Source organism: Sphaeramia orbicularis, chromosome 9 (assembly GCF_902148855.1).
Source record: "Sphaeramia orbicularis chromosome 9, fSphaOr1.1, whole genome shotgun sequence".
Lineage (NCBI taxonomy): Eukaryota > Metazoa > Chordata > Actinopteri > Kurtiformes > Apogonidae > Sphaeramia > Sphaeramia orbicularis.
In genome coordinates this window covers 54,945,912-54,968,284 of record NC_043965.1, presented here as the reverse complement: position 1 = coordinate 54,968,284, position 22,373 = coordinate 54,945,912, and the positions used below count along the sequence as shown (strand labels likewise).

The window sequence follows — 22,373 nt, the reverse complement described above, 5'->3', positions numbered from 1 at the left end:
GCAAAAATAGTCAATGAAGCTCAAAGGCATTGAAGTGGGAACCTCCATGCTGCTGTGACTGTCCTGCCTTGGACTGGGCCTGTGAAGCTGCTGCTGCTGCTGTCATGCCTGTGTTGGCCTCTAGAGGGAGCACCTTCGTGTGACGTGGCTTCTCTCATCCACGTGTCAAGTTTCATTAAATCCAGTAGTTTTCCACTTCCGGTTTGTAAATTAGTTCGTCCTCTTTCATAGGATCAGTTTAGGAAACACTGACACAGCGGACCTCGTCTATTCAGTTAAGAAATACATTGCTAATTAATTTCATTTTTGTTCTGTATGTGCTCATATTTACTGTTTAGACCACGAATGCAATAGATTCAGGGCACATTAAACTACAAACTATGAAAACAGTCTTGTCTAATGACTGGTAAAAAAAAAAAAAAAAAAAAAAAAGACATAGTATGTAATAGTCATATTTTTTTCAATACTGGAGTACAATACTATATCTAACATAAACGGAAAAAACTCCTTAGTAACTGAAATTGGTGAATAAATTGCTTTTTAATACTGAGACTCTAAATATCACCTTTTCAAGGCTACAGATAATAATGTGTCATAGATACAAACAAAATGCACAGTCTCAAAAACACAAACAGTAGTCACTTGTTCTGGACTGTGTATGTGTGCTTTGGGTTCTTTCTTTCTTTTTTTTTCTTTTTGTGCCTTGGGTTCTTTAGTGAGCGCACATCATTTTATTTTGAAAATCTCCGTGCTTCTTCCGTTAGCCTGCTTAGCTTCACGGTGCTCGCCTCCTCCGGTGCATCTCCGTGTCTCTGATGTGAGCCCAACTTCCACCACCGTCGTCACAAACAGAAGATGCCGCGGCCTGTTTCGTGTTAACAGGACATGTTACTTACTATGCGGACAAACGGAAAACCGCAGGGCTTCTCTGAGGTGACTGTGGACGGCGGACTCCCTGTTTGACGGAAATGAGCCAGATGTGTTGTTTGACAGATGTTGCTAGCTAGGTGGCTAATGCTGTGTCCTCCTGCTAACAGTGTGTTAGCACGGAGCCACTTCATGTCAGCCTGTAGCCTCGTTTCATTTGTTGACAGGCGGTGGATTATTATTTTTATAATTACAAGTAGGTTTTAACAAAATAGTCAATTAAATGGTTAAATTTGAATGTGTGAATCAGCTCGAAGTGAGTGCACAGGTGCAGTGGGCTGGCCTCAGGGCTCCTGAACATCATCTTCAGCTGAAAACATGTTCAAACAGGAAGACAGGAAGTGTGTCAAGTGTCAACCTCTGCCTGCGGATTTTTTTTTATTTTCTGAGATCAGAGATCATGTGTGGGCTAAGGGTCTTTCACCACTACTGATATTACAATAGATGGCTTGGTAATGGTTTATAATGGGATATATATCTGAATTTGAGTTGGTTTAAACACAGCTCTCTCACAACAACCAAAGACTGATGATCCTTTTATTCAGACAATTCAGGAAAATTACACAGCATTTCATTTCTAATTTGTATCTTTTTTCCACTTTGACACCAGCCCCCCATATGTCATTACATAATCCAAAATAATACCAAATCATGCTAAAATGAGCTTGTATTTTTATTTAATTTTATTTTTGCTTAGTTTTCAAGACTGGTGTGACAATGTTTGCTGTTGGCTGAAGTTCACACCAAGAAATCAAAATGAAGAGGAGACTGCTTCATGGTTTCCTTTCGGAAGTTTCTATCCGGATAGCTCTGCTGCTCGTGTTCCTGTGAGTATATTTAATATGTCCTATTTTGCATACATCTGTTGGTGCATTATTACTGCATTTGCATTTATGGATACCTAATGTGAAGGTCAAGCGCTGTAGTTGATGGAGAACTTTATGTTGAGATGAGGTAGAAAAATTCTTAAGATGCTGAGGAAACTCAGACTATTTGGGTGTATTACACAGGATGTATTGATTCAACAGAGATTGTTCAATAAAGGAAATTGAAGAATCTGTTTCTGAATGTACTTCCCATTGTACCAATCTTACATACCACAAATCAGAATGAGAAATGGAGTGAGCTTGTCTCTCAATAACTGACTGAAAACGGTAGCTAAGGAAAACATGATGGTTAATCCACATATGCACATTCCAACAGGGAACAGAAAGAGAGGATTTAGGCACAATATATTTCCAAAGCTTGGACTGTGGTCATATTATCTACAAATCCAAACAAACGACATAGTGCAAGACAACGTGTGTAAGCAGCTATACACCATGATCTGTACCCTGACCTCATAACGAAGAACAGGTTAAAGTGACATGTTGTTGTGTTTGTGCTCAGTGTGACGGAGCAGCTCCCTCCTTTCTACCGTGAAATCCAGCCAGAGGAGATGTGGCTGTATAAGTTCCATCGTGTGGAGAGTGACCATGTACCCACATCTCTGATGTTTGTAAGTAATGTGTAGGTGTCTACACTCTGTAAGTTATCCCTGGTCAAGTGGGTTTTGATGACCAGCACAAGAGATGCCGCAGTAACTATAACATCTGTAGAAAGTTTTTAGGTGTAATTTCTGCCTTTTGGATCATGACTCATTCTTGTGGAGCCGTGAAATACGTATTTATCACATTATGCATTGTGGTGTTAAATGTGGGACAGGTGTTGTGCACACACTGAGCTGGGGAGAGAAATGGTGTGAAGAGTGATTTTGTCAAAGTTGGAGACTCCATAAACATTTTAAGTAGCAGTATTACTTAAAAACTATCAAGTGAGAGCTAATTTAGAAAACTGAGCAGTGTTTCGTTTTCTCACCTTCATATAAATGGTGAGCTTTTGACACCTTGAGACCCTTCAGTCCTTCAGAAACTAAATCATTTCTGAAGGACTGAAGTGTTAATTTGTCTTTTCTCCATCAGAGTGTGGCGTGTTTCACACCGATGATCATAATCCTGGCTTTCACCTTCCTGAAGAAGTCAGAGAGAGGAGATCTGAAGGAAGCCTCTCTGGGTGAGACATAAGTCACTAGATTTTGATGTTATCCTTTTAAGGCTTTTTGTGTGATCTTTTTTCATGACTTGCTTCTGTTTCCTCTTATTACCAGCGGTGACACTGACTCTGGTACTAAACGGGGTCTTCACCAACGCCATTAAACTTGTTGTTGGCAGGTAAATTTTACAGCGAACAAAGATAAAGAATAATCTAAGTAAAGCCGGTGTTTGAGTTGATTAAACTTAAATTTTTTTGTTTACCTTTGTTTCAGACCACGCCCAGACTTCTTCTATCGCTGTTTCCCAGACGGTCAGATGAACCTTGAACTCCGTTGCAGCGGTGACCCAGACGTGGTCATGGAGGGCAGGAAGAGCTTTCCCAGTGGACACTCATCCTGTAAGAAGTTGTTGTATGCAGTTATACCTCAAGATGCTCCATTTTCATCAGCACAATAGAAAACTAGCGTAAAAACCTGACAGCAGGCATACAGTATGTTTCTAAATGGGTTTTGGCCTCCAGGCTCCTACTTACGAGTAAGAAAGGATTCAACTAAAAATCTCCTGCTTTGACTCTTTATGTCTTTTCTCTTTGTGTTTTTTGTTCCAGCTCTGATCCTTTTGATCTTTTCTTCTCCAGTTGCTTTTGCAGGATTGGGATTCACATCACTCTACATTGCTGGTAAACTCCGCTGCTTCACTGCAGCAGGTCAGGGCAGAGCATGGCGGTTGTGTGCCTTCCTCACCCCTTTACTTATGGCAAGTGTGATCGCTCTATCCAGAACCTGCGACTACAAACACCACTGGCAAGGTCAGAGACAAAACACTTATCACCTCTCAAATCACAGCATCTTTTATTCAATAGATGATGTAAAACCAGAGGTATTGGCTCCTCAGCCTCCACACAATACAGTGATGCTTTACTTTGTTTTCGAATTATAGCAGTATAACACATTTTCAAGGGCCTTTCAACACTTTACTGTACAGTGTCTTCAACAGGGTTCAGTCTGGATAGAAAGCCTCCTAAAAGTTGATAAATTTTCTACTGAACTAAAGATAAACAGTTGACTTGATATTATACTACACTAATTAAAACTTAACAGAACGTCAAGATACATGATGTATTTCTATCACCAAATATAAAATGTAAATAAAATGGAATGTAGTCATTTGAAAATCAAATCTAATTTGAAAACCCACATTTTATCCACAATAGAATGCAAAAAACATATTCAATGTTTAAACTGAGAAGTTATACCATGTAAGGAAAAAAATGAGGTCATTTTGAATTTTACGATGGCATCGGTTCTCTGAAAAGTAGGAACAGGCAAGTAAAGCCTAAACAAGTAAGTGGTACTGAAAAAAAAACAACAACCGGAGGAACATTTTGTAAAGAATAAGTTAAAATCTCAAAAAGTCAGGGTCATGATTGGGTTAAAAAAAAAGCATCTTAGAGAGACAGAGTGTCAGAAATTTCCCATGGGTTCACCAATGTGAGAAAAATAAAATCTATAAATTATGAAACAATTTCAAAATGTTCCTCAATGTAAAAGTGCACAGACTGTAGCATCGTGTTAAGTACATCATATAATCCAAAAATGATGGGAATATTTAGAAAGCTCTGCTCAAGGGACAGGTCCAGCAGTCAAAGCTGGATGTGTGATCTTCGGGGGGGGGGGGGGGGGGGGGGGGGGGCGCACACACGCAGTGCGGCCCAGGGGGGTTTACATGCGCGTGCGGGGTTTACATGCGCGTGCGGGGTTTACACGCGCGTGCAGTCCATGCCCGCACAGAAGTGAAAGTAAAACTTACTCTTCATTTCCCTTTTCCCTCTCCTCCTGTCCTGGACTATTATATATTATACATATGTATAACACACGACGGTGATGGTTTTTTTTGTATGAAATGTTTGGTGTGCTGCATGGATAAACCTTACCTGCAGAAACGCTGCACTTATGGTACTACTACTACTACTACTACTACTACTACTGCTACTACTACTACTACTACTACTAGGACTCCTGCGATGGGGCGGGTGTCCCGTCCCGGTGCGTTGAGCCGACCAGGTGAACCAGTGTTTTCCATCGCTGGCGGTCTTGTGCCAGCTGCTCTGCGTCCTCCATGGTAACTCCATGTTGTTGAAGGTCGCCCGCAATGACGTCGAGCCATCGGGTGCGGGGCTCACCTCGTGGTCGTTTCCAGCCTGCGGCCTTTGGTTCAAATTGAAGGATGGCTCTTGTTGGATGGTCAGGAGGGAGGCGGAGGACATGACCGAACCAGCGGGTGCGACGTTGCGCGGCCAGGCTGGATGCTTTGGGCTGGTCGTGTGCGGGCTCCAAGCACCTCGTTGGAAACCCGCCAACGAGGTGCACTTATGGTCCTGGTTGCTACGTGATGTCAGCTGATCTGTGAAAATTTGCAGCACAAAAAAACTTCCCAGCAGCACAATGAAATATTTCTAATATAAAATTTTTAGAGAGGGTGAGACTTTTGATTCTTGGTTAAAGGCCGACTTATCGTCACCGGCATAGAAAAGAAAAGTAGAATAAGAAGAACAGCAGAAGTCAGAGAAGTGAAAATGAAAAGACACTTGGATCTGGTTGACAGAAAGATCGACATGAGATGAACACCGGCGGATGTGAACCTTAATTGGGCAGGAGTTCAGGTGGGTGACTCACCACTACCACTGGGGTTTTCATCCATTTCCCTGTCTTTACCACAGACGTTCCTCTGCTGTCATTCACTCTTTCTTCACTCAACTGCAGCTGACAGCAGCAGGCTCACATGTTGTAAAGACGCTTTACCATTGGTTGAGGGAAGAGGCAGCGGTGGCGGTTCTGCGATTGTGGGCATTTGTTTGTAACGCAGCCCATGAAATAAAATGCTTAAGAATTGTCCGTGTTTAGAAATGAGATCGCATTCATGTGTGAATTGAGATCGCAATCTTTTAACGATTAATTGTGCAACCCTACGGTGAACCCAGTTTTCCACGCCATCCACAGATGCAAGTTAAAGCTCTGTCATATGTGAACGTGATCCATAAATGCCACTATCTCCTCTGGGCCAAAGCTCATTTAAAATGGACAAAGGAAAAGTGTTGTATTTGTCAGGTGTGAGTGGAAGGTTGTGCTTGTGAACATTGTCTTGGTCTTTGTCTCTGTGCTCTGCAGATGTACTAGTGGGCTCTCTGCTGGGTCTGGCCTTTGCCTGGCTCTGTTACAGACAGCACTACCCTCCACTTCAGGACCCCGACTGCCACAGACCTCTGCGTCACAGAGAGACTGTTCCCGCCGCACAGGAACGCAAGCTGGCCAACTCCAACTACATCTTACCCCTGTAGACCAGCTGAGACTGGAACTGGAACACTCTGTACTGCTGTCATTTAGAATCTGTACCAGGGTAATACTGCTCACTTTTATTCTCACACTTTAAGACCGGGCAACACATAAACATTTATTGTGTTTTCATGAATCACTCAGAGCTCAATGTGTGAGTTTCTTTTTAGTGCTCATGACACACAGTTTGTGTCTAAACTTAGGTCACTAGCTCATATTTACTTTTAACTGGACTCTCTAACACTTGAGATGCTAGAAAGTGACAACTACCTGTTTAGTCCAGTGTGTCCGACGTTCTCATTAAAACACAACCTAATTATGTGTCCCATATGGCCTAACCCCCACATATTGTGCCTGTAAATGGTCCCAGCAGCTGTGCAGGTTCCACAGGCAGTGCACCAACAGTCCGCTGCCCGGCCCACTGTGGCTCAGCTGTTGTGAAAAAATCGTTGTCACCACTTTGTCGTTCTTTTGGAAATTTGCTACTTTAAACAAGCAGAGTTGAGACTTGTGGTGAATATGCTCAGTATTTGATTAATGTGTATGGATGACCTTTGGATACATTGTATGAGGAAGAGAATATAGAGTCCAATGATTTGGATGTGATTTGACACTATGATGTAAACTTCAGCGAATGGAGGTGACTCTGTTAACATCACATAACACATTCGGTCTGTTCCATGTCATCACAGCCTCACAGCTCTAACCTTTACAGAGTGTTTCTAACAACTGCTTTTACGTCAATTCAAGGATACGAATCTGATGTTTTTGTTCAGGTTTCGTTTTCTCAGTATGAACAGCACAAATCAGATGGAAACTGGTGTTTACAAGTTCAGTTTAGGCCACTTACCATCTTTGGTCCCAAATCATACTTTTTTTTTAATAATTGATGAAATTTTTATGTCATCCCTACATTATTTGTAATATTTCTCAGCTTCCATTGCATATCATCTTCTAAATGAAATTGTACGCACTAACCTCAGTGGCCTCCAGGTTTACATTATTCAGTTCAGGACCATTACCAGGTCACACAGGAATCTGATAAATAAATAATATATTCTTAACGGCCAAAAAAAGGACAACTAAAAAACACAGATTTGTGCTATAATGTCAAGTTGAGTTGAGGCTTAGAGTGTAACTGCAGCCTTATTTCACAGACCTAAGTCATTGCCATTTGCTAAAGGTAACTGCAGGCTTTTGTTAAAATGGACCTTGTATTCTCTTCATCATAAAGTATTTGATCACTATTCAACTGAACTTGGAGGAGGTTAATATAATCTGCAGCCCTGTGACGAACTAGCATTGGGCCCGGGGTGTACCCCCCCTTCACCTGATGGTGGGTGGGTGGGACAGTCTCCAGCATGTTGGTGACCCTCCCAAGGACTAAGGGGGTTGGAAAATGAATGAATGAATGTAACCTGATAAATGTCCGTATCACAGTTTTGTTTTGTTTTTAAAGGTTCAGTGTCACAGTTCTACACATGCTTACACTAGGTTTGTGTTGAAGTTTGTTTTATGCTGGGAGCTGATCTTTTTGTTTGAGGACTAGCTTGTTTCCTTCTTTTTTTTTTTTTTTGTTTTTTGTTTTTTGTTTTGGCGAAACAACTTGAGTCCACGATATACAGGGTGGGGAAGCAAAATGTACAATATTTTGAGGCAGGGATTGAAAGACAGTGTATGACCAATTAGTTTATTGAAAGTCATGAGAATTTATTTGCCACAAGAAAATGTCCATAATAGAAAATGTTTTTATTCTATGTGTCCTCCTTCTTTCTCAATAACTGCCTTCACACGCTTCCTGAAACTTGCGCAAGTGTTCCTCAAATATTCGGGTGACAACTTCTCCCATTCTTCTTTAATAGTATCTTCCAGACTTTCTCGTAATAGTTTTGCTCATAGTCATTCTCTTCTTTCCATTATAAACAGTCTTTATGGACACTCCAACTATTTTTGAAATCTCCTTTGGTGTGACGAGTGCATTCAGCAAATCACACACTCTTTGACGTTTACTTTCCTGATTACTCATATGGGCAAAAGTTTCTGAAAAGGTATGGATAATAGTGTTAGGTATGATTATGACATCAATATATGTTTGGTTTCAAAACAATTGACGTAGTGTCTGCTGAGAAAAAACAACTAAATGTTCAGTGTAAATTTTGCTTCCCCACCCTGTAACATGAATAATACTACATACTACAACAATAGCATAGTAATGCATAATACAAATCAGCGTGACAGAGACGGTCATTAGCTAAGAAATGGGGTTGGCTAATTTCAACAAACAACTGACATCCAGCATAAAACAGATTCTAGCACAAAATTCTCATAAGCACACGAGCAGATGTCAATCTTGCATATTGAACCGTTAGCCTAAAAAACACACACATCACATTGTTACTGGGGGTAGCTGCCAACTGCTATCTCTGATGGGCATCAAATGCAATGGCATTTTGTCACCAGATTATACCCACCCCAGTGATGAATGCAAGCCCGTCTTTTATTGATTTTAGGTGTAAAATGGAGTCATATAAACCACTTGGTCAGCGTTACATACTCGGTGTACAATGCAGTTTTGCTCCACTGACTCTGTCTCCAGCGCTTTAAATCTCTCCGTCTTCCTGTAATATATTTTGAATGTCATTCTATGTCCGTTCACATATGTACAAAGTGTTCATATGCCCAATCTGTAATATACTATGTTCATGTAGCATCTCCACTCAGCTCTTGTCACAGTTTTTGCAGTGCCTGCTGTACTGTTTTTTATTTTGCAGCTGGAAATCACGGCTCTGCTCTAACTGGACAGCACACCCTGTCAAAGTTGTTACAAGTGTAAAATAATTGAGGTAAATGCTTTCCTACATCAGTGGTCTCAGGCTTAACGTGGGTCTGGTTTTCTTTGAGTGCTGATGTTTGGAAGAGGATGTGGAGGATCGGTAACAGTAGAGCCAGACCTCAGTGAACCGGAGTGGGTCAAACCTCTCCAGGCGATGGTGCTATGACCTCCCAGTGCTCCTACTGGTCAGGTTTTCTATCCTGTTAATAGATTTATTTGACATTTTAACACAGTGAATGCTACAGCCCGTGAGTCGTTTCTTTTTCTTTTTGTTATGCTGACTGGTTATCAAGGGAAAAACATGACAAAATGTACAGCAGATGTGACTGTTTTTGCAGATTGAATCATGGGAAACGAGCAATTTGTTTTCCTGTTTGTATGTGAAACCAGCCAAAGTTTTGCAGGGTCAAAGCATTTTTGCATCATCGCTGTGATTTGAGATTAAAGCAGCAGGATCACAGTGGATGCACGACCAAACTTGGTGGAAAAAACAAATAATTTTGTGCCTTTGTTTACTACAGTAATTGAAATGAATGAAGTGTATACTGCATGTTAACAGTGTATGCTCTCTGTCATGTTGTTAAAAACAAAGTTCTTCACTTTTTATTGTTTCATAGTGTACAGGATTCTTTTGAAAAATTCTGGCATGCTGCCTTTCTTTACCTCAGAAAAAAAAGACTACTTAGGTTTTGTTGATGGTGGAATTTGTTGCTGAAAAGAGTGAATATTTCTTGGTATAAAACTATAATTTACAGCAGAATGAGAAACAAAGGTTGGAATAATGTGTAAGAGAGATGAATATCTTAATTTAATTTGTTAGTCTTACAGGAATTTTCTGAAATGATGTATATTGATGTTGGTGTTGTCTTTCAATTTGGGGCATGTAGGAATTTACTTGAATTTAAATTTTTGGTTTGTTTACCTTTAATGTGATCATTTTATTTGATGAGAATAGGAATAATACTGTATTTGTTTGAAGTTCTGGTTGACCATTCACACAAAGATGTTCTTTGTATTCTGCTGTTTTTTGATAAATTTCCGCATGTTTGACTGTTTAAAAGCAACACATTGTAAACGTTACTCATTTGATCATTTATATCCCCACCTTTCCATCCACATCTATGCAGTTTTTGCGTTTTTCCAGAAAATTTGTTCACATTAGATTGTTGAATATACTGTATGTCTTTCTTTTTTTTTTTTTCTTTTTTTTTAAAAACCCCAATCAACATCCATGCTAAACTTTTACTTTAATGTCATCATTCTCATTATTTGCCTTGTAACTGCTCCTGGTGTACATTACCCTGGCTGTGAGTGTTGTGTTGCTTTTAATGAATCTTTTGGTGACACTAAATAATGTTTCTAAAAAGTCTTCTAAGACATAGTGTACTCTTTGATCTTTTTTTTTTTTTTACTCTGATTACTCTAAATTCAGGTAATACTGCAGCGTTTAATATAGTTACAGTAAATTATACTATGGAAGCAGCACTTAATGTTATACAGCGAAGTCAAGTTAACGACATCAAATTGCTCAGTAAACTATGTAAATGTGCAGGAATAAACTGCACACTAAGTGACATTATAGGGGGAAATGTTAGGGTTGTGCTTTCAAATATTTTACATTCACCTACCACTGCAGTTGAATGTAAACATATCCTACAACATCATAGTCGAGAGGCTGTTTTAAAACCCTCTGCACTTTAATAAATGTGTTTCATGTAATTGAAATTATATATGGGTATATGTTGGCATTTGTTTTACAGTTTTATTTATTAAAGCTCAAACAGTCAATACTCACCTCACTGTACTTAAAAACAGTGTAACTTTGTATTTATTGACGTGTGTAAATCATATGAAGCTGCCATGTTTACAATTTCACCTGTGTCAGGGCTATGAATAAGACAGTGACTGGAGTTTTTATCAGTTTTTAGTTGTGCATTTTATCGGCAAAGACAGAATTGAATTTGTTTCATCTAGCTATCTTGATAAAGGTACGTCTACATGTCTCAGTTGGACAGATTTCCTCTGTTTTGCTTTGTCCAATGGCAGCCATTTGTTATTCGGGTCTTGTGCGTGTCGTGTACTTATGACGTAATGACGCTCTTCCCAGTGATTGGTCAGATGTCATGCGTAGATTTGGCGCCACATTTCCAACCAGGAACAGAGTCCGGCGCTATTCTTCAGCCCTGGCCTCCTCTCCTGACAGCAAACACACACATTTCAGTTTGTAGCCTTATTTTATCTAGTGCACTTGCTACGTGTCAAAAGGTTTTTAAGGGCTGCTTACAACTGTTGAGTTTAAAATGTTCATCACGGACATCAGGAAGGAGTTTTATGAGGTTGTCGCCAACCAGGTAAGATGCTGGAGCTACTGTAATGATGCTTTAAATGAAATGAACAATGGAAATGTGATGGACTGTTTAGTAGCGGATGTTTAATGTTAGTCATGATTTGACTTCTAGAGAGTTGCACTCCTGGTCGCTTCAGATGTCGACGCTCTCTGCGCTTGCAAGATACTGCAGGTAAGGTCCTCGGCTAACTGCTAGCAAACATTAGCCCCTGGTAGCTCTGTACACAACATAAACTTTTAAGGCCAGTGGGATCATGTTGTGATAGAGTTAAGCCAAGGAAACGACTCTTAACACACTTTATCTGTGAAGAACCCAAAGTACTGCTGCTAAACTCCTCCATTCATCACCCACTCCAGTCTGAACTTGTTCATTCCTTAACACGAAGCTGTGATACACACCTTTGTTTTCTACTGAAATGACACTGTGGTCAACATATGTCTGCATTTGACTTAAACAGAGCTGTCTTCATCATGAAAACCATAATTCATACTGTAAATCAGTTTGCAGGCTGGAGAGTACAATCATGATATTTATTAAAAACTTCTATTTTTAGTGATTAGTTTTGTTTTTTGTTTGTTTGGGGTTTTTTTTTTTTTACATTTGCAGCTAAAACACCTGTTTTATTTGATCATTTAAATTAACTGTTTTTAATGTTTGCCTGAGAACTGTTTGTCTTACTCCCATTTAAAACCACATATAGTGGTTTCTCTAAATTTTTACCCAGGACCAAATGACAGATTTCAAAACGCTGCTAAAATTCTAATGCGACCTTTATGGTCATGATTTCACTATTGGTTGATATCCATATTCTTGTTTCGTGTTAACAGTTTGCCCATATTGCCAGCCTTGAAACAGTTATAGGAACGTCCGTGAAATGCTCCACACACTTTGAGCTTGTATACATAAACAGTTCTTGTAGACTTTTTATTTACAGTTGTGGGTTTTACTTGTATAATTTTGGATGAAGTGTCTGTTACCGGCTGGTCTGTGAATTAAACTGTAATTGCTGTTGGTCTTTTTGTCTTCCCAGAGCCTGTTTCACTGTGACCAGATCCAGTACACACTGGTCCCTGTTACAGGTTGGCAGGATCTCAGCACTGCCTTCCTTGAACACAGAGAACAGGTGAAGTGTAATTTTAGATAAGGAGGATCAACAATGAATAGAAAGACAATAGTTGTTTGTTTGCTGAGTAGTTCATGCAAAATGAATCTCTATTTTGGATTTCTACTGTGTTGCAGTTTCGCTACTTTGTTCTCATTAACTGTGGAGCAAATGTTGACCTGCTTGAGATGCTTCAACCAGAGGATGACTCCATCTTCTTTATTTGTGACACTCACCGTCCTGTAGATGTGGTCAATGTCTACAATGACACCCAGGTGATAACTAATAGTCAGCCTATTTAATAAATACTTTGTTCATATTTCTCTTTTGTCCTGGTGTTTGCTGTGTGAGCCTTGTCACTGTTTATACTGTACACAAACTCGAAGTCATGCTTTCTTTGGTGAACTCTGCTGTTGTTTGCTCTTCCACAGATAAAACTGCTAATCAAACAGGATGACGACCTTGGCGTACCCTCCTATGATGATATCTTTAGAGATGAGGAGGATGAGGAGGGAGATGACTCTGGAAATGAAAGTGATGATGGCTCAGAGCCGTCGGGAAAGAGGAGGAGATTTGATGAGGTGAATATTGGACATTATTGGTAAATTCCACTGAAAGGAATCACAGCAGCGTCCATGTCATATTCAGTATCAGCTTTATTGGTCAAGTATGTGAACACATGCAAGGAATTTGGCTTTGGTTTTTCTTTACTCACAACATATAATTTCAACATAAACCCAAACACAAAGATAGATGTAGTATAAACAAGCATTCGACTAGAGACAAGGACAGCAATGGGTTGTGAGAATAGTTTGGATAAATATGAAGAACTGGGTAGATGTGTACAGGGATCTAGTCTATTAAAAATATATGTTTATGTTGTTTACAGTGGATTTATATTGTAATATATACAGAGGGCAATATTCATGACTGTGTCACCATGTTCATGTCATTTCAGGGGGCAGTTGAGAGGAGAATTGAAAGACAGCGAGCAAGGAGAGAGTGGGAGGGGCGAAGGTAAAGTGTTTTTGTTAATGAATTTGTTAAGTAAAGGGAGTTTGTTTGTAATCCAAATTCAAATGGATCTTTTCTTCATTTCACAGGAGGGAAATCTTGTTTGACTATGAGCAGTATGAATATCATGGGACCTCAGTGAGTAGACATTTTTAAAAATAGCCCACTACTGATTTCATAATCCTACTGCTGTCTTCCCCTTTCATGAAAAACTGTTCCTGACAGTCGAGATCAGTAGGGGCATGCATAAACCACAACAAATGTCTGTCTTCAGAGGCAGCAGCAAAGACAGGTTGACACAACAGTGGGCAGCAAAACTAAATTGTCTGACTGCAGGAACTGATCAGATGTACTTAGTTTTCATGTAGTATCCACATGGAAGAAATCAGCTTCTGAATGACTGATTTTATTTCCTTTTTTAAAGTTTGTGCAGTGGAACAAAAGGCTAAGCACACCTCACAGGGTCTTGACATACAACTGTAAACCACAGTGCATTTTGTGTGAGTTAAACTAGTGATGTTTGATACCACAGATTTATTTTCCAATCCGATACCGAGTAAAATTCAGGCTGGTATCGGCGATACTGATCTGATACAGATTCTTTGTACAAATACACTTAATGTCTGAAAAAAAAAAAAGAAATAGTGTATTTCAAATCATAACTTCATAAAGAATACATTACATTACACAATTATTGTTTAATTATTTAGAATTATTATAAAAATGAAAACTTGCATATTAATTCATGTTTTATGAACGTGTTAACATGAAACATGAAAATACTGAACATGTAACACTTCAACAAAAGCATCCAACATTGACACTTTCCCTCATTCACTAGTCTTGCTCAGGAACAGCAGCATATTGAGTGTTTTCCCCTTCAGTCTGTTCCATTTTCTGCTCAGAATAGACTGAGTCAGAGTTACTGACTGAGAAGTGTGACGCAGTACACACTTACCCAGGCGGAAGAAGAGGTAGTTCCCACCAATCACAAATCATTTGGACCAGATCCCAATAGTTTAGTTACTTTGCACTGTGTTCCCGATGTACATGACCTCAAATGACCCAAGTATCAAAAGTCAATCAAAAATATTTTGATTTGTGAATCAATTCTAGAATGTAAAGATCTGGTATTAGAGATATCAATGTTTCAGTATTGATCTGCACATCACTACTTAAAACAGTCACTTAAGAATGTACATTTCATTAAAGCTGCGTATGATATTCGTCAGCAATTTGTCATCAGATGTGTCCAACCCCAGTCATATCCTCAGTGTCACTAACCCGTTAGTCTGTCTGTGATTACACACCTGAATCCCTCCCCTCACGGTGAACAACTTCAAAGTGTACTCCATCAGAAACAGTCCATTTGTTTACAAACCAAACCTAAAGCAAACCATCACTCGGGTTTGTTCGGAATTCCACGTAGCCATTTGTTGCCGCTGCGGCCATACTGCAGCTGCATGGAATTCCGAACAAACCTGAGTGACGGTTCGGTTTAGGTTTGTAAACAAATGAACTGTTTCTGATGGAGTACACTTTGAAGTTGTTCACTGTGAGGGGAGGGATTCAGGTGTGTAATCACAGACAGACTAACGGATTAGTGATACTGAGGATATGACTGTGGTTGGACACATCTGATGACAAATTGGTGATGAATGTCATACGCAGCTTTAAACATGATGAACATTGACATGTACACTTTATATTCCATTATAGTTTATTCTTTATACCACCTATTTATTTTTATTCTATTTTTAACTTCTTTTTTAATGCATGGCATTTAATAAGGTGAGAGATTTCAAATTTCAATATTTCAATTTTCTGTATGTCCTGTGCATCCAGTAAATTGACAATAAAAAGTCTTTGGATCTTTGAATAAAACAGTCGTTGAAACCAACACTGTCCTCATCCGTCCCCTCGTTGGACTGTCCCTCTACCTTTTGCACATCAGAAATGAACTGTGGATATTTAAGTTATAGAATATCTACCCTCTTTACTTTTTTATCCTGTGCTGTTTTGACCATAGTAGATGATTTTTTTACATTTTCAGTATCTTGGTTGAATATTGCACTAACAAATTTTGTATGTTTTGATTAAGTCATTTCACATTCCCTTTTGTTGTTCAGTATCTCTTGAATGACTGTTATTTATTTATCTATCAGGCTGCAATGATGTTTTTTGAGCTGGCGTGGGTTTTAACTAAAGACACCAAGGACATGCTCTGGTAAATGCATTTGCTTACACTTTTCTAACAGCACAAACACTGTAAAAGCTCTTGACCAGACTGTGTACAGTACTTGTCCTTTAACCTGTTTTTTTTTTGGTTCTCAGGTGGGCCATCATTGGACTGACAGATCAGTGGGTTCATGACAAAATTACACAGTAAGAAAATCTTCATTACACTGAACTGTATTCCCTTCCAGATAAAACAGGCCTCCATCCCCTTCCTCCTTTGTTTCATTCTGTAGGTGTATTTGCATGAAGCTCAGGTGTTGTTGTTCCATCTCCATTTCAGTATGAAATATGTGACAGATGTGGCCACAATGCAGAGACATGTTTCCCGACACAGCCACAGAAATGAAGATGAGGAGAATTCTCTGTCTGTGGACTGCATGAGGATCTCCTTTGAGTACGAGTATCCTTGTCGCACTTGACACTAAGTGTATGCAGGTCTTTTTACCAACATTGTTTTAGCTGCATCTGTGTGTGTGTTTTTCTGTCTTGATTTTCCTTAACCCTCCTGCTCCTCAGTCTGCGTCTAACCCTGTACCAGCACTGGTCCCTATATGAGAGCATCTGCAACTCATGTTACACGTCCTGCAACTTCAAGCTTTGGACCTTAAACGGCCAGAAGAAACTCCAGGAGTTCTTAGCTGACATGGGGTAAGTGTTAAAGATTAAATTGATGTACAGATTTTATCACAGCCATTTAAGGTGAAGAAAATGTGGAATGGATCTGAATTAATTTCTTTTTGTTTTTAAACAGGTTACCTTTGAAGCAGGTCAGGCAGAAATTTAACTGCATGGACATGTCCATCAAAGAAAACCTAAGAGATGTCATTGAAGAGTCCTCCAATAAATATGGGTAGAACTCCAAAAATAAAAACATGGAGTATTTTGTTGCACATCTGTGTTTTCTGTGTTGATCTGATCCCGGGTGGTTTGTTTCCCATCAGTTTGAAGGATATCCGGATCCAAACATTTGGGGTTCACTTTGGCTTTAAGAACCGCTTCTTTGCCTCTGACATGGTCCACGCCACAGCCGCTCTGCTGGAGAGCACCGACAAAGACGGGAGTGACAGTGACAACTTCATCAAAGCTCTGGAATCCCTGTCCAGGTACGGACAGAAATACCAGCTGATGATTGTTTACTTTAGAACAGGGGTGTCAAACTCATTTTAGTTCCGGGGCCACATTCAACTAAATTTGATCTGAAGTGGGCCGGACCAGTAAAATAATAACATAATAATAGATAAACAATGTCAAGTCCAAACTTTTCTCTATGTTTTACGGTGAAAAAAGTAAATTTACATTATGAAAATGTTTACATCTACAAACTATCCTTTCAAACAATGTGAATAACATGAACAAACTGAAATATTTTTTTTTGTCATTTTAACACTGTTATGCTTTAGTTTATAATTTACACATGTACAGTATAACTTACAGATCACAGTGGATCCACAAATACACAAAAATATTTAGTAACGGGTGGAATATTATTAAATTTGCACTTCTCTGAAGACATTTCAGGTTGTTCATGTTTGTTCAGGTTATTCAGATTTTTTGCAAAATTATACTTTGTTTTAGTGTAGATACATGAAAACATTTACATTTACAAAGAGAAACATTTGGAGTTGTGAGTATTTATTAGGGATGCACTGATACCACTTTTTTCCAGACCGAGTACGAGTACTTACATTTGAGTACTTACTACTGAGTACTGATACTGAGTACCAATACAAGTACTTAATAACCCCATTCCAGTTGTTAGTTCCTTTTGTAAATGTGCTTTATTGTCGTTGTCATTAGTCTGACTGGAACAAAGTGCTGCTACTGACATTTAATGTGATGGAATGAGCGTTTGTCAATTAATCCACCAGGGGGCGCTGCTCTGAATTAATCACACTGGACAAATACCTCGAAGAAGAGGAAAGTTTTTTGAAAAGAAGAAGAAAGTCAGTAATAACAAACATAGAGGCAACACTAATGTGATACTAATATTGTAGCGTTTTCACTGGTAAGGTTTAAAAGTTTAGCTTCAGCAGGAAGAGAAAAGAGAAATGAGCAATAAGTTTTGTTTTCACTTCTGCTGGCGGTGGTCTGCACTGCTCCGTACATCCACTGGTATTCTCATTCTGTGTACGCATCCGCAAGCACCTGGAAAACGGATGGAATGTACGCAGAGGACGGACAGAACGCTGCGTCCGTATCTGTCTGTGTCTTTAACGTTACTTGCAGTCAGTGTTACTTTTATCAACGTCATTTATTTTGAAAATCTCCACACTCTTCACACTCCACACACATTATTCCTCCTCCTCGTACCTGCTGCACTGAACTGGGAATGTCACACGGCCGTAAGTGGTATCAGTGCATTTGTATCGGATATCTTTTACGAGTACACACACTGAGTATCGGAGCCGATACTCGTATCGGTATCGGTCCATCCCTAGTATTTATAGGTTATTATGAGATTTAATTGGTCTGAATGTGGAACCTGAACTAAAATGATTGTTAATATCTTCAGTGTAATTTTTGCATTTCACAAATTCATCCCAGGGGCCGGACTGGACCCTTTGGCGGGCCAGATTTAGCCCCCGGGACACATGTTTGACACCTGTGCTTTAGAACGTGATTGTCTTGACACACTGGTAAATCTGAACTGATTGTATTTGACTCCTTGTCTCTGTTTCATGAGCAGAAGTAACCTGGATCGCCTCCATTCAGGCATTGACCTGGCGAAGAAGAAGCTGCTGGCCATCCAGCAGACGGTAGCCAGCTGCATCTGCACCAACCTCATCCTGTCCCAGGGCCCCTTCCTCTACTGCTACCTCATGGAGGTATGAGCAGCTCCACCAGGGCCACACCACTTCATGTTTAGCTTTTAATAGTTTGAGAGTTAATTTTTGTTTTTTATATATTATGGGATGAGATTTCAAAAAGTTGGAAAGGATTTTGTAATAGACCTAGAATTGTTGTTCATCTGTGCATGAGTATGTTTTTAAGATTCTACTGACTGTCATTTCCCCTCTGAGGAGGAACAGCTGATGTCACTTTGAACAGGTGTGGTTGGTGCAAACATAGAAGGGTTTGTTTTAGGCAGGAAAATGAACAGACCTCCACCCAATCCAACTATGGCACCAAAGGAAGTGGACCCGTTTGGGCTAAATGACTTTTGTGAGGACTGGGCTGGGCCTGTAATGAACAGTAGTGGAGTTGACTGGATGCACCCGCTGGAATAACGCTGTCATTCTCCTTCTTCACACTATTTATAAAAAACCGTTTTGAAAGTCCCATCACTACAGGAGAAGACATCAACCTTTGAACTTCAGCTCCATCCTGAAAAGGCCAGGTTTTGACAAAACCATTTCCTCCTGTAGGGATTTAGTCATTTTAATGTCACAGGTGCCAGTAAAGCAACTTCCCTACTCACACTACTTTGCAAATGCACTGTCACAGTGTCTTCTCAGATACTTTTACCCCTATTCCAGAATGATAATGGCAGGTGCCAGACCTATCTGTAACACTGGCACAATGCTAATGAAGTGTGGAGATAGTAGCATGTGAATAAGTAATGGATCAATAATGTATAGCACTTTGGGTGTCTTGAAAAGTGCTGTAAAAATCCAATCTATTATTATTATTATTATTATTATTATTATGCAAGAACAAATAATAAACAAACTCATAACACATGTTACCTCAGACAGATCCATATTCTAATAATCCTTAAGTAAAGATTATTGTCCATTTATGGCTGCCGGTAGAATACCCTGCCCTTGATGCTTTTCTTCATTTCTGTGCGTTTAGGGAACTCCTGATGTGAATCTCTTTTCCAAACCCATGGCTTTAACTCTGCTCTGCAAATACCTCCTGAAGGCTTTTGTCCATTCTGTGAGTATGTGCTGGGCAAACACATGGACACTGTGGATAATTAAAGGTGTGTTCTGACTGATCTCTTTTTCTTCACTCTATGTGTGTGTTTCATAGACGAGGAATAAGCGCTGCAAACTGCTGCCTCTCATCATGGCTGCTCCAAAGAGTGTGGAGAAGGGAACGGTCATCATTGTGGGAATCCCACCAGAGTCTGAAATATCAGATAAGAAGAAGTACGAGCATTTGCTGAAGAGATGAGCTGCATCTGAACCAGATCTGCTATAGTTTTGACATTTTCATTATTATTTTTTCCTGAGACTTTCACTTTGGGTTTTAATTTCAGTAAAATTTTACTTGTTTTTAAAATTTTCATTTTAATTTTATTTGAAGGAATTGACTAGTTTTAGCTGAGTTTGTCTGTAGTTTTTCAGGGGTAAACAAAGGTTTAATTTCTGGAAGATATGTCAGCTGAATGAATGCAGGACCTCAGATATCAACAAACCTATTGTTTATTAAAGGTCTCTATGGTGCTAAAATATTATATTCTTAAACACCTTGAACATCTGATAGACCAAATTTCTACACTACTGCTTCACCTTCTTGCTTTAGTGTTACCTCTACTGTTCAAATATAGTCAACTGGTGCATTGACCTGTGGGGATCCATGGGTTCTACACGCAGTACTTTTTATGCTGTTGTGTATTCATACATGCTGTACCGCATTTATTTCACACACACACACACACACACACTGGCTTTTATAGCAGATGTCATAGTTCCCATGCTCCTGTCCTGCTGCTTGTTGTAAATCCATTTTTGCCGCCTTTTCCTCTTCCCTCATTCTGTTTTCTGTGCTCAGCTTCTTCGGTCGGGCCTTTGAGAAAGCAGCAGAGAGCACCAGCTCGAGAACTCTGCACGACCACTTTGACACTTCAAGTAAGTACGATTGTCTTTGTCCATCTACAGTACATCCTCCTGTGTTTTCAGGGTTGGAGCTGTCAGTCTTTATACCAGACACTAGGTGGCACCATTGTCTTCAGGCTTTTTCCAGTTGAGCCTCAACCGTCCAGAATTGTGAATCAGACTGTCAGGTTGTTATGAGTAATTGTTGAACATTAACATTTATAATCAGTACTAGTTTCCATATTTCAAACATGATGTAATTAGTTTGCACCCGTTAATCTATCCTTAATGCATATTATTGATTGTATATATATTTGTCTTTGCAGTAATTGAACTAAAGATGGAGGACAGAAGCAAGTTCTTGGATGCACTTATCACCCTGCTGTCATGAAACATGTCCTGTGAGCCAGACTTTTAACGTCTAAGTGTTGAACTTTAAGAACCAGACAGTAAAAGGTACAAGTTCTTCCTTTGACGTCAGTGCTGCTGGTCTTTACATCCACTTGGCAGATATGAGTCAAATCAGTCTCATATGGCATTAATACATGTTTAAAATCCATTTTCTGTGTATATTGTACAGGTTTTGTGTGAGTGTATGAAAGTCTTATTTTTGTTCAGAATTTGTTTTAGACATTTGTCTTTTATTCTCGTCTTTGTAAGAAGTTAATTGCATATGATTCTGAACATGTTTGATAAATCTTTTAATAAACTGTTTCTTTAGAGTGATATGAGTGCTACAAAAGTGGTAGTCCACCTTCAGCATTTTATTTAATATTTTTAACTAACTTTAACCTTTTTGTTTTTACAGTTTGAAATTTGACAACTCTGCTAACCATTTTAATAAAGTTTTATTTAAAGAGAAATGCTCTTTTCCCATGAATTTACCTTCAGAAGGACATTGGTCATTATTCCAACGTGGCTGAAAACTAAATACATTTGAAATGGTCTCTGTGACCTTTGTGCATAATATGACTATAAATGTGTTTTTCTTTTCTTGACTTACTGAGGGCAGACTGTTTCTCTGCTCTGCACCAAATATGTGAACTCATAACGTCAGCCATTTTTCATCTAGTATGTAACTTATACAAATGCAATGTGGAAACTGAATCTGTCAGTGCACAAACCTTCCCAGTGGACTTTTACAGACGCAGGAAACATCTAGTGCTCAGCAGATCAACTTTAGACATGAATTAGATTAGCAGTTCTAGTGAGGGGGAGTGTTTGACCTTACTGATATGTTTGGACTACGTCTGCAGTCTTCCTCAGTGTCATCTGGCCACGCCCCCGCCGTTCGATGGCCTCTGGAGGATGGGGCCCCTGGTGTGTGGGACCGGGGGGGGGCCTGGTGTGTGGGACCGGGGGGGCCCTGGTGTGTGGGACCAGGGGGCCTACGCTTTCACACACCTGGGACTCATCCTCCAGAGACCATCGGGGGGGTGTCAGGCCTGTCACCTGATTAAAAAGACGCGTGATCACATGTCAGGTGACGCTCTGAGGAAGACTGCAGACGTAGTCGAAACACGTCAGCGAGGGAAAACATTCCCCCTTACTGACTTTGTCGCAAGGAGGAATTACTAATCTAATCTAAGAAAAAGACAAAATGAACAGAATCTATTTAGAGATGAATGGTATTTATACAAGTATGTTGAATGGCATCAACAATTCATTTTTAAGTTTGTGTCAATTATGTTGCACATAACTTTAAAACTATCTCAAGATTAAAAGCATCTAATTAAAATGTCTGTTCAAACTTTGGTGTAGTTTTTACTGGATGATTAATGGA

General features: G+C 39.5%; 2 protein-coding genes across 2 annotated transcripts; both read left to right on the top strand.

Annotated features, from left to right (window-relative positions):
- Positions 1-779: 779 nt before the first annotated feature.
- plpp5 (phospholipid phosphatase 5) lies at positions 780-6,407 on the top strand. Its single transcript, XM_030143333.1, has 8 exons — positions 780-933; positions 1,625-1,754; positions 2,317-2,425; positions 2,889-2,979; positions 3,074-3,137; positions 3,233-3,357; positions 3,598-3,768; positions 6,128-6,407. Exons 2-8 carry the CDS (start codon positions 1,684-1,686, stop codon positions 6,295-6,297), a joined length of 801 nt encoding a protein of 266 aa, XP_029999193.1. The 5' UTR covers positions 780-933; positions 1,625-1,683; the 3' UTR covers positions 6,298-6,407.
- Positions 6,408-8,350: 1,943 nt separating this feature from the next.
- On the top strand, positions 8,351-21,295 carry cdc45 (CDC45 cell division cycle 45 homolog (S. cerevisiae)). Its single transcript, XM_030143285.1, has 18 exons — positions 8,351-11,476; positions 11,585-11,644; positions 12,504-12,596; positions 12,713-12,850; positions 13,007-13,156; positions 13,534-13,592; positions 13,679-13,727; positions 15,755-15,816; positions 15,924-15,974; positions 16,108-16,227; positions 16,344-16,475; positions 16,579-16,677; positions 16,769-16,930; positions 18,514-18,652; positions 19,623-19,706; positions 19,803-19,921; positions 20,547-20,623; positions 20,917-21,295. Exons 1-18 carry the CDS (start codon positions 11,426-11,428, stop codon positions 20,979-20,981), a joined length of 1,710 nt encoding a protein of 569 aa, XP_029999145.1. The 5' UTR covers positions 8,351-11,425; the 3' UTR covers positions 20,982-21,295.
- Positions 21,296-22,373: the final 1,078 nt, after the last annotated feature.

What these genes read in the sequence shown, in the direction of transcription:
- cdc45 (XM_030143285.1), top strand. Translation starts at nt 11,426, where the DNA reads ATGTTCATCACGGACATCAGGAAGGAGTTTTATGAGGTTGTCGCCAAC. An exon ending in GAGTCCTCCAATAAATATGG is followed by an intron (nt 16,678 to 16,768) that starts GTAGAACTCCAA and finishes GTTTCCCATCAG; the next exon opens with TTTGAAGGATATCCGGATCC. An exon ending in TCTACTGCTACCTCATGGAG is followed by an intron (nt 18,653 to 19,622) that starts GTATGAGCAGCT and finishes CTGTGCGTTTAG; the next exon opens with GGAACTCCTGATGTGAATCT.
- plpp5 (XM_030143333.1), top strand. Translation starts at nt 1,684, where the DNA reads ATGAAGAGGAGACTGCTTCATGGTTTCCTTTCGGAAGTTTCTATCCGG. An exon ending in TCTGAAGGAAGCCTCTCTGG is followed by an intron (nt 2,980 to 3,073) that starts GTGAGACATAAG and finishes TCTTATTACCAG; the next exon opens with CGGTGACACTGACTCTGGTA. An exon ending in CTACAAACACCACTGGCAAG is followed by an intron (nt 3,769 to 6,127) that starts GTCAGAGACAAA and finishes TGTGCTCTGCAG; the next exon opens with ATGTACTAGTGGGCTCTCTG.